The sequence below is a fragment of the Callorhinchus milii genome, unplaced genomic scaffold (assembly GCF_018977255.1).
Source record: "Callorhinchus milii isolate IMCB2004 unplaced genomic scaffold, IMCB_Cmil_1.0 Scaffold1, whole genome shotgun sequence".
In the NCBI taxonomy this organism is placed as follows: Eukaryota; Metazoa; Chordata; class Chondrichthyes; order Chimaeriformes; family Callorhinchidae; genus Callorhinchus; species Callorhinchus milii.
Genome location: NW_024704742.1, coordinates 109403029 through 109417895, shown reverse-complemented (window position 1 = coordinate 109417895; position 14867 = coordinate 109403029). Strand labels below are relative to the sequence as shown.

General features: G+C 38.6%; 1 protein-coding gene across 3 annotated transcripts in view; it reads right to left on the bottom strand.

Moving 5' to 3' along the window:
* Positions 1-14867, bottom strand: part of mctp1a (multiple C2 domains, transmembrane 1a) — a 251498-nt gene that overhangs the window by 84466 nt on the left and 152165 nt on the right. For all 3 annotated transcript variants that reach the window (XM_007893071.2, XM_007893072.2, XM_007893073.2), the window contains one exon: positions 3920-4039. In XM_007893071.2, the coding sequence (XP_007891262.1) occupies positions 3920-4039 (120 nt within the window). The remainder of the gene's footprint in view (positions 1-3919; positions 4040-14867) is intronic.

The following is a 14867-nucleotide window of genomic DNA, read 5'->3' as shown; positions in this document are numbered from 1 at the left end:
CCGACTATTTCTACTGCTGCTCACTAAGCAAGTCTTTTTCAATAATCCACTACTTATTAATTTGAACAAACCAGAGACTGTAAATGTAAAGCTAATCATTGTTGCTCCTGGAGTACCTTGACATTTTTGTCTTGAAGTCTCATTAATTTCATGGCATACAAAAAAAAGTAAGGGAAATGTTAACTGATCAATACTCAGCCTCTCATATGTAGCACTTCAGTGTAAATCCCAGTGGGCCTTCAGACCAGAAATTAACCGTGTAAAATATCAAATGTAAATGCTGACCACTGTCGCACAGATGAGAGTACAACCTGCAAAGTCTCATTTAATACAGGGGGAAAATGTTGATGCAGAAAATTACCTGCGATCCTATAAAAAGGTTAAAAGTTCATCCTTTCAAATGATGTATTGACTTTTGCATCTGCACTACTTTCTGATTACAGAGTTAACAGCTCTTTAGCAGACGTTGTATGGTGATGGCTAATTGTGGGGACTCTACCTTCCAAACATCCTATGGAACCTTTATATTTTTTTATTTTAAATGCCATAAAGATGTTTTTGTGCCACAGAACATTGTACACTGAACATCTTATGTTGGAATCTTGGCAGGAGCTGCTTTCTGAGCCTGAGGACCTTTAACCTGCCTGCCAGGATGTGGCATTAGTTTCAGTAGGTTGTTTGTTGTTGGGGCACTTCCTAATATAAAAGAATGCTTTGCATCTTCACGAACTCTAGTCAGCTCTCCGCTTCTTGCTCACCAATACATCCATGTGGGCAAAAAGAGCCTAGCTGTGGTGTTGCTCTATATTGTGGTATAAGAACTATCAGACTATTATAGATGTGTTACTCAATTGTCAATCCATACAATCCCTAAAACATATGTTTGGATTTCCAGTATCTTACTGTGTAAAGTTTCTGATAGATACTTTAGGATGCACCAAGACAGTCAGACAAGAGAACATAGTCTTAAAGTTGCAAAAGGCAACCTCAGTCATTAATTATCAGAGGGTAAAAACTTGTGCTTCTTTGGCTATCCTCATTCATCTTTGCAAAATAATTTTCAAGCCAGAAAAACAAATTGCTGTTTGCTCATAGAGGAGACCGTTTAGTCTGATGTGCATTTGCTATGCCAGCTGCCCCGATGGAGCTTTCTATTCTAAACCAATTTTCTTGCTTTTCCCCTGTATCCATTGATATCTTTGTTTATAAATGTTTATCTAATTCACTTTCAAATTTCATTACTGAATCAGCATCAATCGTCACTTGTGGCAATGCATTCCAATTCCAATAATCCTTTGTGTAAAATAATTTTTCCCACCCTTTCGTGCTGCTAATAATAATCTTGAGTTGATGTGTTCTTGTTGCCCATTCACCAACCAGCAGAAATGTTTTTTTATTATTTAAACATGTCAATGCCTTTCAGAACTTGAACACTGCTATTAGATCATTGAATATCGCTGGTCTATAATTATTGACTGTCTGGTGGGTGTGACTCTCCCCCCTCTTCAGACTTAGGCTGAGCCACAATTCAGTGGCACCAAAAGCTACACTCCACAGTTGGCAACAACAGGGATGGCCTCTAGCAACTTCAGTAACAACAGTGGCAGCCGCTGAAATCTTCAGTTAGCATTGCAGTGAAAAAAATTATCAAATAGTTTAAAATGCAATTTTAGTCAATGCAATAGTTATCACTAGCATAATTAAACCACATGTTACAGTGAGTGGCTAAGTTGTTCAACAGTTAACACCTGGTGATAATTATCACATCAAACTCTTTTCAAACTCCTGCACGTTTTACTCCTATAAGTTGCATTTTTCATCCTTAAAGAGACAAGGTAGTATGAAATGAATGAAACTGATGAATGATCCTCTTAAGGTATGTTATTTTGGTTCTGAGGGACTGCTCTGTATGGGCAATGTGTTCTTTAACATTATTGCAGAGCAATACAAAGACTAGCCAGAGGTTTACAGACTGGTTTTAGTTAGCCCAAAGGATGCAAACATGTTGGAGATGTTATACCATGCAGACCAGCTCAAATGCATCAAGTCTACAGTGGAAACCCTCAGGGTTAAACTATGCTAGTGTGGATCCCTCAGTCCTCAGGATCCAGGCTGTGTACGTTTTCAATTTGTGCACACACACACACTGCTGGGCTTTGGTCTCCTTGCCCCATCCTGTCTGCTGAAGTGTGAAGGGGCCACTTAAAGTTATTCCAGCTGATACCTGGAGCAGATTATCCTGGAAGAACTCCAGATAACAACACAAAAGCACCTTCAGGTGAAAGCCTTTTATATTAAAGAGACAGTATGGAGAAAGGCTATTAAAGATCGAGTTAAAGGTATTGTAAACATTTTAATCTCTCACCAAACTGTTTTAAATTTAATTCCACAGACAGAAAGAGTAACCTCAAGGTAATCAAGTTTTTGTGATCAGCAGCCTTTTATGTTTGAATATAAATCTACGTAATAATAAATAAATATTTCATACATAGAGCATTTTACATCTGGAGGACATCTAAAAGTGCTTCAGCAATTTTATTGTAAAGTATTGCGACTGTGTATCTTTTTTGGTAAATGCAATTGCAAATTGCACACAGCAAATTGTCCCACAAACAGCAATGAAGTGAGTGACCAAATTTATCTGGGGGGATTGTGGTCAGTTCACTGTGAGAAACTCCGTTTTCTTTTCAAATAATACCATGTCTTTAACGTCCACCTGAACAGGCAAATAGAATCTCAGTTTAACTTCTCATCTGAAGGACTGGACTTCTAGCAATGCAACATGCCTCCAGCACTGCGTTCGAGTGTCAGTCTAGATTATATGAGTTCAAAGTCCTAATATGGGGTTTGAACCCACAAACCTCTGACTTGGTGAGAATGCCATCAATTAAGCCAATTCTGCATAACATTCCCATTGAGGATTCCCCAAGGTTCTGACAAAACAATATCAGGGCCCAGTTGTTGACACATCAGTTGTATTTTGCTCACCAGTGATAATTATTACAGTGCTGAAAACTAGAGTCTATACCAGTCAATAATCAATTGGATTGGATCTGGATAGTCTCTCCATTCTTGACTGCACCTTCGCTCGACTGACACCAACCTCCTGCTGGTCCCTCGCACCCTCCGCCCCGCCATCGGAGATCACGCTTTCAGCTACTATGCCCCAAAACTCTGGAACACTCTCCATCAATTCCTTTGCATTGCTCAAATTAAACTCAACCCACCATATGAAAAATTCACCAAGGGTGCCACAATGTTTGTGAACCACAAAAATGCTGACATCAAGTGAAATCAGCTCATTTCCCTCCTACAGCTACAAATGTACACACACATACCCTGTACAAACCTGCTATTACATGTTACAACATTTAAATTGTGATTTTGTTTGCCCTATTGCAAATTGTTATAGAATTTTTTTTAAAAAAAACTAAGATTGACAAGAGATCTATGTCCTTGATCAACTGGTTCTGTACATTTTCAGCTGTTGAATGGTGAATTCAAAGGGTCAACATTTTTCACCATAAATAGCAAGAGATATAAGCTGTTCAATTTGCTTTCAAACATTTACAAATGCTGAAGTACACTGAACTGAAAGTACTCCCATTGGGTTTTCCTCCTCCTTTAAATAATATCCATGATCTTTACCCCCTTATGTAAACTAATTCACTGGGACACTCAAGAGAAGATTATTCCTCAACACAGTTGCTGCAATATGAGTAGGAAATGCAGAAGTGTTCCTAAGTAATCCTTAATATAAATATATTATTTCACATAATTTGTTGTCTAAGTGCTGTTAAATCCTGTTCTGTGTAAGAGGAACTGTGCTTAAATCAACGGGTATGACTGTGCATTTCATTCAGTGTGGTGAAGATCCATCAATATGCCTTAACTAATCCTACCTATGGATTTTACATACCAGAAAAGCTGTGAGACTCCTCTGTGGTGATTCCCAGTCAAAGCAGCTGTTGAGAAAGCGCCCAGTGTTTATGATAACCAGGAGGCACCGCTTAACACGGTAATAATGTTTCTGCAGCAGCTGAAAGGCAACAAATCAAAAAGAAAAGAATTACTATTTCTTACTTAAGGTTTGACACAATTAAATTCATTTAGCAGAATAATAATAATAATCCTTGGATCTGATATAGTGCCTCATCACATTATCCAAATGTCTCAAAGGGCTTCAATATTAAACACCAATTAAAGCAGTTAGATTATGGTGAGGCTAAGAAGGCATTTTGAGTGAACATTAGACACTATAAGGATGTCAACATGGTATGAGAAAGCTGTTTGGTTCACGAAGTTTGCTTGTTCCATGGAAAATCCGACTCTCAGGTGGGTCTCGCCCCACCTACTTAATTCCTGGGAAATCTTCTGCAAGGATCCTTTCCTGACCTTATAGACATTAAAACAATAATTGAATATTCATCCTCCCATGTCTATCATACATCCCTGGCCTCCTTCCCACCTCAAACATTCCCCCTGACCCAGCAGTACAGAAATCATTGTGTTCCTTGGAGCACATTTTATATCCCGGTCTGTAAATATACTTCAACCCTATTCTCAAGGAGATACTTATTCACTTCTTTTTTCTGAAGCAGTTAATTGACACCTAGCATTTCTGTCCATTTATTCGCAAGAGTGCATTCTGTTGCTGAAGAATCACACAATGACACCCATAATCACAGTTAAGTATTGCACGAAGCTTGTAATGACACTCTTGACCCCTGTGAAGACATCTGTTGTGATTTTATCACCCTCAATACTAATTGAAATATTGGGTGGAAATTGGTTAACGTACTGAAGTAATCATGTTAGTACATGTTTACGAAAGATAGAGGCTTGAAGGGATATGTGAATAAGGCCAGGGCAGTAGGACTGCATGACCACCTTGTTCTGACAGCCAGCGCAGACTTGAAGAGCCAAATGGCATCCTTCCATGTTGTAAAGTGCAGTGTGTAAGCCTGACTCATTTAGTAACACTCAGTTGCTAATGCCTCTGAGTCAAAAGGTTGTGTTGTGCATTTAAGCCCTACATGGGACTTGGAACTCAAATAGTCTAAGCTGGCATTCCAATGCAGTACCGGGGTGTGCTGCATTGTCCTTTGGTCGAGTCGTTTATAATAATAATAATCATTGCATTTGATATAGTGCTCTATCAGGTCTTTGAGACATCTCAAAGCGCTTCACAGAATACACAGTAAAGTGAATTAACTGTGTACTTTGTGGGAGAAACATTTAATTTCTGCTTGTTCGGGTGAATGTTAATGATCTGATGGAAGTTTTTCCCGGTGTCCTGGTCTTACCATTAATTCCCCTAAATAAAAAATCGGTCTTTCGCTTCACAGTAAGACATTGCTGTGTGCAAATTGGCTGCCGTGTTTGCCCACAAAACATGCAGTCACTTCACTTTACATTATATCCTGTGAAGCGCTTTGGGATGTCCTTCTGACGTGAAAGGCACTATACCAAATATAAGGATTATTATTAAATTTCTATAATTCTACAATAATAATCCTTGCATTTGATATAGCGATTATCATGTCTTCAAGACGTCTCAAAGCGCTTTACAGAACGTACTGTAATTTAATTGACTGTATACTTTGTGGGCGAAAAACAGCAACCAAATGTGCACAGCTGTATCCCAGAAACAGTCATGGATTGAATGACCAAATTATTAATTCTTTTTTATGTATTTTTGTTTTTGAAGGGATTATTACCCCCTATTATTATTATTTAGTATTAAATTTCTATAAGAACATAAGAAATAGGAGCAGGAATAGGCCATTTGGCCCCTCGAGCCTGCCCTGCCATTTAATAAGATCATGGCTGATCTGTGATTCTGTGAGAAAGCTGGATATTTTCACTGCTTTGCACCAGCACTGGTATTATTTTGCCTTCACTGCATATGATTTAACCCAATTCTGAAAGAAGAACTAAGTCTCCAAATTAAGCCTCAATTTAATAATTTTTCACAATTCTGAGGAAACGTAAATTTTAGGACAAAATCTGAATTGTTATGACGAGGTACACATTTGGACCTCTGAAGGGGAAAAATGGGGAAACATTTGTCTTAAAATTTATGTTTCCTCAGAATTTAAATATTGAATATATATATTTCAAAATATTAAACCAATAATAAATGTCAGCAGAAATACAAATATTTTAACCCTGGGTCTTCAACTAGCATGTCTTAAGAACACTGGGTTGGGACGTCCTCCCGACATGAAAGGCGCTATACAAATGTAATCTTGTTGTTGTTGTTGGGTTATCTCATCTGGGGTCAGTTGTTTCTTTTAGCTAGTTCTCTGATGATGTCAGCAATGCTTACTGATTTAAAGCAGTCATTAACACATGGAGTCCTGTAGCTCAGCGGTTAGAGCACTCGCCTGGCAAGTGAGAGACCTGGGTTCAATTCCAGGCAGGTCAGGGCGAAACCTTGGGCAAGTTTCCTTACTCCACACGCCTAATAATAATCCCTCCAAAACAATAATAAATTGGTCATTTTCAATCCACGACTGTTTGTGGGATACTGCTGTGTGCAATTGGCTGCCGCATTTCGCCAATTCACTTTACAGCATATTCTGTGAAGCGCTTTGAGATGTCGAGAAGACGTGAAAAGCGCTATATCAAATGCAAAGGTTATTATTAACCAAAAATTGTACCTTTCAGCAAGAAATACTGAAGATCATATGTAATCCTTGTCCCCTGAGTCCTCCGCTCCACCCTCGGCGGCCGTGCCTTCAGCCACTATGCCCGAGGCTCTGGAACTGCCTTCCTCACTCCCTTCGTCTCGTTCCCTCCCTTCCCATTTTCAGGTCTCTGCTGAAGACCTTTCTTTTCGACCGGGCCTTTGGTCACCTTCCTCCCCCTCCCCCTGGCTTGGTCCCGGGATCCGTTACTGTAAAGAGCTCTGAGACGCCGTCCGGCGTGGAGGGCGCTATATAAAGCCAAGTTGTTGTTGTAAAAAAAAGGAAATCAGAACCCAGCATAATTTCCTGCATATTTGGCCATCTTCCCAATGTGAAAGGTGTTATATAAATGCAATTTGTTGGTGTTGTAATGGGAGAAGGAAATAAGGTGTCTTTATAGGCTAAAGGAGGTGCCAACAGTTTTTAGATGCTTGTGAATCACAAAGTAAATTTAAGGATTAAGACATAAACCAGGCTAGACTAGATGAGAACACTCTTTAAATTGTTCTTCAAACAATTATGGGCACCAAAGTCTTTTACATAATAAATCAATTCAGGCACCTTCTAAATCTGGCAGATGAATCTGCTAATGAATCCATTATTTTTTGATCTTATTAAAGAGTCAGTAATGTGAATGTTTTTTAATAATATTGAAAAGGTATTTTACTAATATTAAAAAAGGGCTTTTAAAAGCTCTTCTGTGGACTATTCTTGAGCAAAGCCCAAATCTCTGAAAGTTTCTGCATTTATACTGCAGTCGTTGTGAATCACTTAGCTGCCAAAATCACCTTCTCAAGTTGGTGTTGGCTGTCTAGTCCCAGTGAAATTTTAGATCATATTGCATTCACTTTATTCATACTGTGCTTTTTCCAGTGACTGTTTATAACTGTACTTTAATCAAGAATAAATATAAAATTAAACCAAACATTTATGCATACCCTAAAAAAATCTTTTTAAAAAGTTGGTGATATATTTTTGTCAACTTAGCTCAGTTGATAGCACTCTTGCCTCTGAATTGGAAGGTTGTAGGTTGTAGGTTCAAGCCCCATATTGGGAGTTGAACTCACATAGCAACAGAAATTAAATTAGAATGGTGTTCCAAGTACAGCCCTGGACCACACAGACCAATGTTCAAGCTGTGTTAGCATTCTTAGGCAGGTCAACAGTTGGGCTGTTACAATCGGCCTCAGCACCTGGTTAAGATGGGGAAAATGAGCGATGGTTCCACTTCTGATCACTGTTCCAAGACCCCCGCTAATGGGGGCACGTTATGTGGACATCAGGTAAGAACATGGTCAAGTGTAACTGTGATGTTGAAAAACCTAACAACATTCACTGATAAGGTTTAGAACTGAATGAAGTCCACTTGGGTGAGAAACCAGAGGGAAACCTGCTCCCAAGGAACCATAACCCAGTAGAACAGGGAAAAATAAAAACTCAAATATCTTAAGGAGAATAGTAAGGAGAGGAGAAAGGTGAAGGTGAAAAATAGGCATGTCAAAGAGTAAAGTTGTGTGCTGCGCATTTAGAATTAAAACACGGGTATTGGCAATGTCATATTTTGATAATGAATTGCATAACTGTCACAAAAACAACTCCCTAATTATTTTGCATAATGCTAAAGAAAGTCAACACACCTTTTATGGATTACAAGGTCACAGTGTTAGCCGACAAGAAATATCTCCAATAATGTTTGACACTACTATCCGAAATAATTCAAAATATACAATTAGCTCAATCACTGGAGGCTAGTTTTTGATGAAGTATATGTGGCTACAATGTAATACAAAGCTTGATTAAAATACACTAGTACAATTGTTTCCTTAAGCCATGCAGGGTAATCTTAATTCTAAATCTATTTTTCTCTCCACATCCAGAATAAATGCAATTAAATTGAAGTACTATTTTCAAATGTTCCCACACCAGTTTCCCCCCTAAAGCATGCACTGATGTTGAGACATGGTTTTAGGTTCACTTAGCATACCAGTAGCCCACTTAAGTGGTCACTCGTCATTTGTGGTGTAGACACAGAGGGGTGGAGGATATTCAACCCTGAGAACATCACACAAGAGTATAAGAAAAACCAAGGATGAGAAAAAGTCATTCAGCCCATAAGTGTTCATCTCCTCACTATTCTGTTTTAAACGAAAATACAATCTACCTTTATTTTCGAATGTCTTTTGTTCTGAACATTTATCACTTTTTCCAGCAAAACTGTTAGGAATGTGGTTATGTATCACTAGGAAAAAGGTATTTGGCTTGCTGACCCTCTTTTGCTGTTTTATTAGATCATGGCAGCACTTCTTAATTGAATTCCTATTTTGTATTATTTCTTTTATATGCTCACATGGAGAAAAAAACACCAGTCTGAGCCAGGTAGTCTGTTTCTGAGCAGGATCATTCTCCTAACCCACGGTATCTCTTTAAACCTTTTCTTCCCAAATACATATATATCTTCTTTGTAAGCACCTAAACCATAATGTTTACGGTGTCTTTACCACAATGCATCCTATATTCTCACAATGCTTTATATGGAGAAATGCTTTCTGTTGAATTTGTCTATGGGAGGAAATTGCTTCATTATTTTAAACAAGCAATCAGGTGATCCATAACCTCCTCAGTTCTGGGGACAATAATCCAAATATATTCGGCCTCACATCATAGCTAAACCCCTTCATTCCAGGTAACATTCTGATGAATTTCAGTGGACTTCATCCTTTTTCTCCCCCTCCAAGGCTAACCTAAGGTGGGATACTCAACACTGAATAACCCATATTAGCTCCTTATAACTAAAGTATTACTTCCATTCATTTGTATTCTCCATCTCTTGTGATACAGTCCAAGTTCTTTGTAGCCTTTTCAATTGATATCTGCATACGTGAACTAGCGTTTACTGATTTGTACGCTGGAACTTTAAATCACCCCCATTTAGAATATGTTCCCAATTGACATTTTTTACATCCAAATTTTACAGTTTATTGATATTTTTCTGGTATATTGAACATATTTGGAATGTGGGACCACTGGCTTGTGGCAAGCGAATGTTCATAGCGATGTTGGTTTTTGATCTGTCAATGTCGGTTCTTCCTATTATTGTGAAACACAATTCACCAATATTTGATTGGTCATACATTAATAGAGACCATGAGCTGGGTTGGGTTAGGACCATCACGAGACAAGTTAGTGTTACACTACTGATAATGGGCTGTTGCAATTCTAATCCTGCTCAAGATGTAAGGATTATCAAGTGCAAGGACTAGAATTCAATGTCTCTATGATCAGGCCTCTGCATATTTTGAACTTCGCAAATTCAAATAAATAATTTCCCTTTTCCCCTCCTCCAAATAATAATAATAATAATCCTTGCATTTGATATAGCGCTTTTCACGTCGGGAGGACGTCTCAAAGCGCTTCACAGAACACACTGTAAAGAGAATTGACTGTATATTTGTGGGCGAACGCGGCAACCAATTGCGCACAGCAATGTCCCACAAACAGTCGTAGATTGAAAATGACCAATTTTATTATTGTTTTTGGTTTTGGAGGGATTATTATTAGGCGTGTGGAGTAAGGAAACTATAGTTATAGTATTATAGTAAGAAATACTATACTGAAACAAACATGTGAAGTTTTTGATTGAATTACATTTCATCCTGTATAATAATAATAATCGTCGCATTTCATATAGTGCCTTACCGCATTGCCGAAACTTTTCAAAGCACTTTACTGGATTTTATTGTAAAGTGTAGTGACTGTGTATATTTTGGGCAGATGCTGCAGCCAATTTGCATACTGCAATGTTCCACAAACAGCCATGAAGTTGATGACCTTTGGGAAAGCAATTGTGATGAAAAAGATTCATTTCCCTGAATGTGCTGATGGCAGAATACTGAATGGCTGCTTGCTTGACTGTCACATTATTTTATGCACATTCTGTATTGTATATATTGAGCTGGAGAGTTTGTAACAGCGATCTGCTCCTTGGAAATCATTACTTATTTCCTCTTTAAGAGGATTCAACCCAAATCTCTATCATGGCTGTCTTCTTCATACAACATTTTTATATCAACTTAATATGCAGGTATATTAAAATAAGATGGCTGCCTCACAATGTTTGAGTTAGATCTTGTGCATTTCATAAATAAAACACACGATTGATTTCCATTATTATTAATGTGGAGTTAATAGTTTAATATTTCTCATTAAATCATATGATGACCTATGGTTTTCTCTGAAGTTATCAATATCTCATACTCTTTTATTTCTCTGTACCAAGTTCTGAAAAAATATATTTAGGTCAAAATTAATTGGACCCTTAACGGTTGTGTTCAAAGTGATGTTATCAGATCACTAGGCTAGAGATGAAGGTCAATCCATATGTACTGGCTCCCAATTACCGAATGGATCGATTTCAAGATCTTCCCACTCGTTTCAAGTCCCATCATGCCTTTGCACTTCCCTATCTATCCAAATTGTTTATCCCCCCACTCCACCAAGCGCTGCCTCTGCTGGTTCCAGCTTCCTGTTTGTCCCTTGTCCTCTCCGCTCCACCATCAGTCGCCGGGCCTTCAGCCACTACAGCCCAAAACTCTGGAACTCCCTCCCTCAATCCCTCTGCCTTGCCCCCTCACTCCCCACCTTCAAATCCTGCCTAAAGACCTTCCTTTTTGATCATGCTTACGGTCACCTCCCTCCTCCCTCTCCCCTGGCTCAGTGTCAGACTCCGCCACTGTCAAGCACTCCGGGACGCTACCCTGCAATGCAAGGTGCTATAATAAATACAAGTTGTGGTTGTTGTTGTTATCCATTAAGCTCCATGTCCTTATTCCCAGAAATGAGAATCCAAACTGATTGTCATCCCTGAACACAAACCTCCAGGACTCAATAGGCAAACAGCAAAAGCCAACCACGCAACCCTAGTTTTTAATGGATTCAAAGTATTTCTATGCTATTTCCCTTTCTGCCTTGTCTTTCGGGGAAAAGGTAAGTCTTCCTCATCAGCAGCAAGAAACATGAATCCACTTCAGAATTCCTAGGACTTTTGTTTCAGTCAAAATGCATTGTTCACGGCGCATGAAATATTTCTGCTAAAAAGTAATTTGCATTAACAATGTTTTAATTTGGAACAATATTGTAAATTTTAGCAATATTAATAATTTCCTGTTTGTTGGGGGTAGGGGTTTAAGACTGAAGAAAAAGCAAAAACTTCCCAAATGTGAATTCCATCCCCTACTAGTATATAATAGTTGTATCATATTTAAAGCAGGTATCTCAATTAGATTCACTAAAACACACAGCTGAACTTCTGCATTATAGTCTTCATTCACCTGAATTTTGGAATGGCGTGCACACAACGTCACCAATGAGAGCTACTGCCTGCTAACATATCCCGGGGTTTAAAAGATATTTATAAGGATGATAACCAGAAATGTCTGACTCGAACCCACCATTCATATCAGCAAAAAGATCTTTACAGCTAGGAAATCCAGTCTCTAACTAGCTACAGGCAACTGGAGATAGAATACGATTGTGTGTTTTATTGAAGAACTGTATTGGATGGGAATCACTGGCTGCCCAATGACTCAGATGATGAAGCCCTACCTAGAGAAATTCTGTGCATATAGACTTGAAAAGTTCCAGGTTTGATTAACAACAACTTGCATTTATATAGCCCCAGTCACGCAGGGTAGCATCCCAAAGCGCTTGACAGTAGTGGAGCACGACTCCGAGCCAGGGGGAGCGGGAGGTGAGCATAGGCCACTTACGGTCACTAAGGTCTTCATTGTGTGATACTCAGTGTGTGCTGATTTAGCTGATCTAAAAAAAACAGCAGTAGGAGGTGCTATGATTGACCTCAGTGCTTTTAGTCTAGGGACTTCAGCCAAGGTTCCTGTTTTTGAATCCTATCCTGCTAGAAGATATGCATATTGCCATTGCGTAAAATAGGATTGGTCTCCACTATAATGTTTTTGTAGTCCAATGATTGATGACTTTGACAGTCTAGCCTCACATATAATGAATGATCACTTGGAAGTACCAGAGTTGTAGGCATCTGTAAAGCTGTATATCAGCATAAGTGAGTGCCTTTAAAAGAGGAGAAAATGTGAGGAGAGAAAGAAAGTACTGCTTAGAAAAAAGTTGCAAACACATCACACCTTTGTCTTGTGTTTGTTGTCTTACTTTATTGTAGCCAGTTGTGGGTTCTGACACTTCACTGGGTGACTCTGTTTCCAGCAGGTGGGATTCCTATAGCTTTAGGTCTAGTGTTACCAAACCACAGCCCTCAGTAAGCAGATTAAGGTTCAGTGACACCCACATCTCCAGTCCATTATCTCCCTTGTCAGTGGCACATTCTGCTGTGTGCTCCTGCTTCAAACCAAGGCTATTCTCAATAAGCCAAATGTTTGTTTTTTATTGTATATTAATACCAGCAAATGTGTTTTGGGGTTATCTGCTACCGAAAAGGTCAAATCAAAGATGCAGAAAATGTATTATAAGCTCATCTCCACCATCATTTGAAAAAAGCTGCTGCCTGGACTCGTGCAGTAGGTATTAGTCTGTCCTCAATAGAACAGGACACCTGCTGTGGAGAGTGGTTTCAATTTTTCTAAGTGGAATGTTTACTCCATGGGGAAATTATTGTCCTCTGCTTTCCGCTGTACTCTTGCCAGTGGCTGAAGAGAATGGCCAGCAGAGAATCGAAAGTCTGCTTTGTACATTTTATAATAATTTAATGTGGGCTTTTGCCGCCAAGGTGAAAATTCATTCAGGGGCAGAAGTATTATCACCATAAAGAAGCAACGAAGTATTATCCCTGGGAAAAGAAAATGCACAGTCTGGGGAAATTGTAACCCGGGATTTACAATAGATTAAAAAGAAACCGAAGTAGAGTGGAGTTTATTGTACTCATTAGCAATTTTAGATACTTATTATGGATGAACACCTGATTTCACCCTGTACTGTTATGCAATACTGTAAGGGATTAGAATCCAATTAATGAGGATACTCAGATTCAATCAGAATAGAAACATGTTGGAACAATGTTTTGGCAATGGCTCAATTTCAAAGAAATAAGTCTTTAGGTTTTATTTTTAGTGAGGATTGAAATTACTATTAAGTTGCCCCTAGCTTGTTAACTGTAATAGTTTCAAATAATTTGTATGTTAGTTTAAAAAAATGTATTGAACAATGAAGAAAATACCGAATGAAATTGAGGAATTCATTTTGGTGGATTATAGCAATTTAGTTTAAATAAAGTATAAAATGGAGACCACCCGGGAACCTTATGTATAAGGCTCAATAACACTTCAAATCATTATAACACTTGACTTCAATATTGTGGCTTATCATATTGAAACACCTCCAAGCATTATACACACTGAGTTTGGCGGGTGGGCCTTCAGCCACTCTGCCCCCACCCTTTGGAACTCTGTCCCACAGTCCCTCTGCTTGGAATAGTGCTATTAATGTCCAGCTAAACCACAGTCAACAATTACACCAAGCAATGGCACATCCAGCAATGCAGTTCTCCCTCACTAGAAAGTCAGCCGAGGTTAGGAGCTGAATCCCTGGTATGAACCCACAATCTTCAGACCCAGAAATGAGTATGCTAACATAAAGCAAACTGACCAATGAGCTTGGAATGAACAGGGCCTGGAATTCTTCATATTCTTAAGCTTAAAACCAATATCTTAAAATGTTGTGTAATTTTGGAATCAGTCTTTCTCTCCTTCAGATGAGACGTTAAACTAAGGTCCCATCTGCCTTGTCAAGTGTATATTCACTACCCCACGATCGTTCAAAAAGGGAACAGAGTTTATTGTGGTGTCCTGATCAATAATCCTTCAGATAAAATTGGTCATTCACTTCATAGGAGTTTATGGGATTTTTATGTGAAAATTGGCTGCCATGTTTGCCTACAAATTCAGTCACTGCACTTCACAATAAAATTCTGTGAAACACGAAAAATAATAATAACTTAGAAGCCAATTTTTCAGAGTTCTAACAAACAACTGAGGAAAATCCATTTCCAAATGAAATGAGATTTAAAAAATTCTGCAAAATGATAAATTTTATGATAATGTACTTGAGCCAAAGGTAATGAGAAATTTGGGTCCTGATACCCTGGACCACCATGATATGTTGGCAAACACATAGCCAATGGACTGTCAGGAA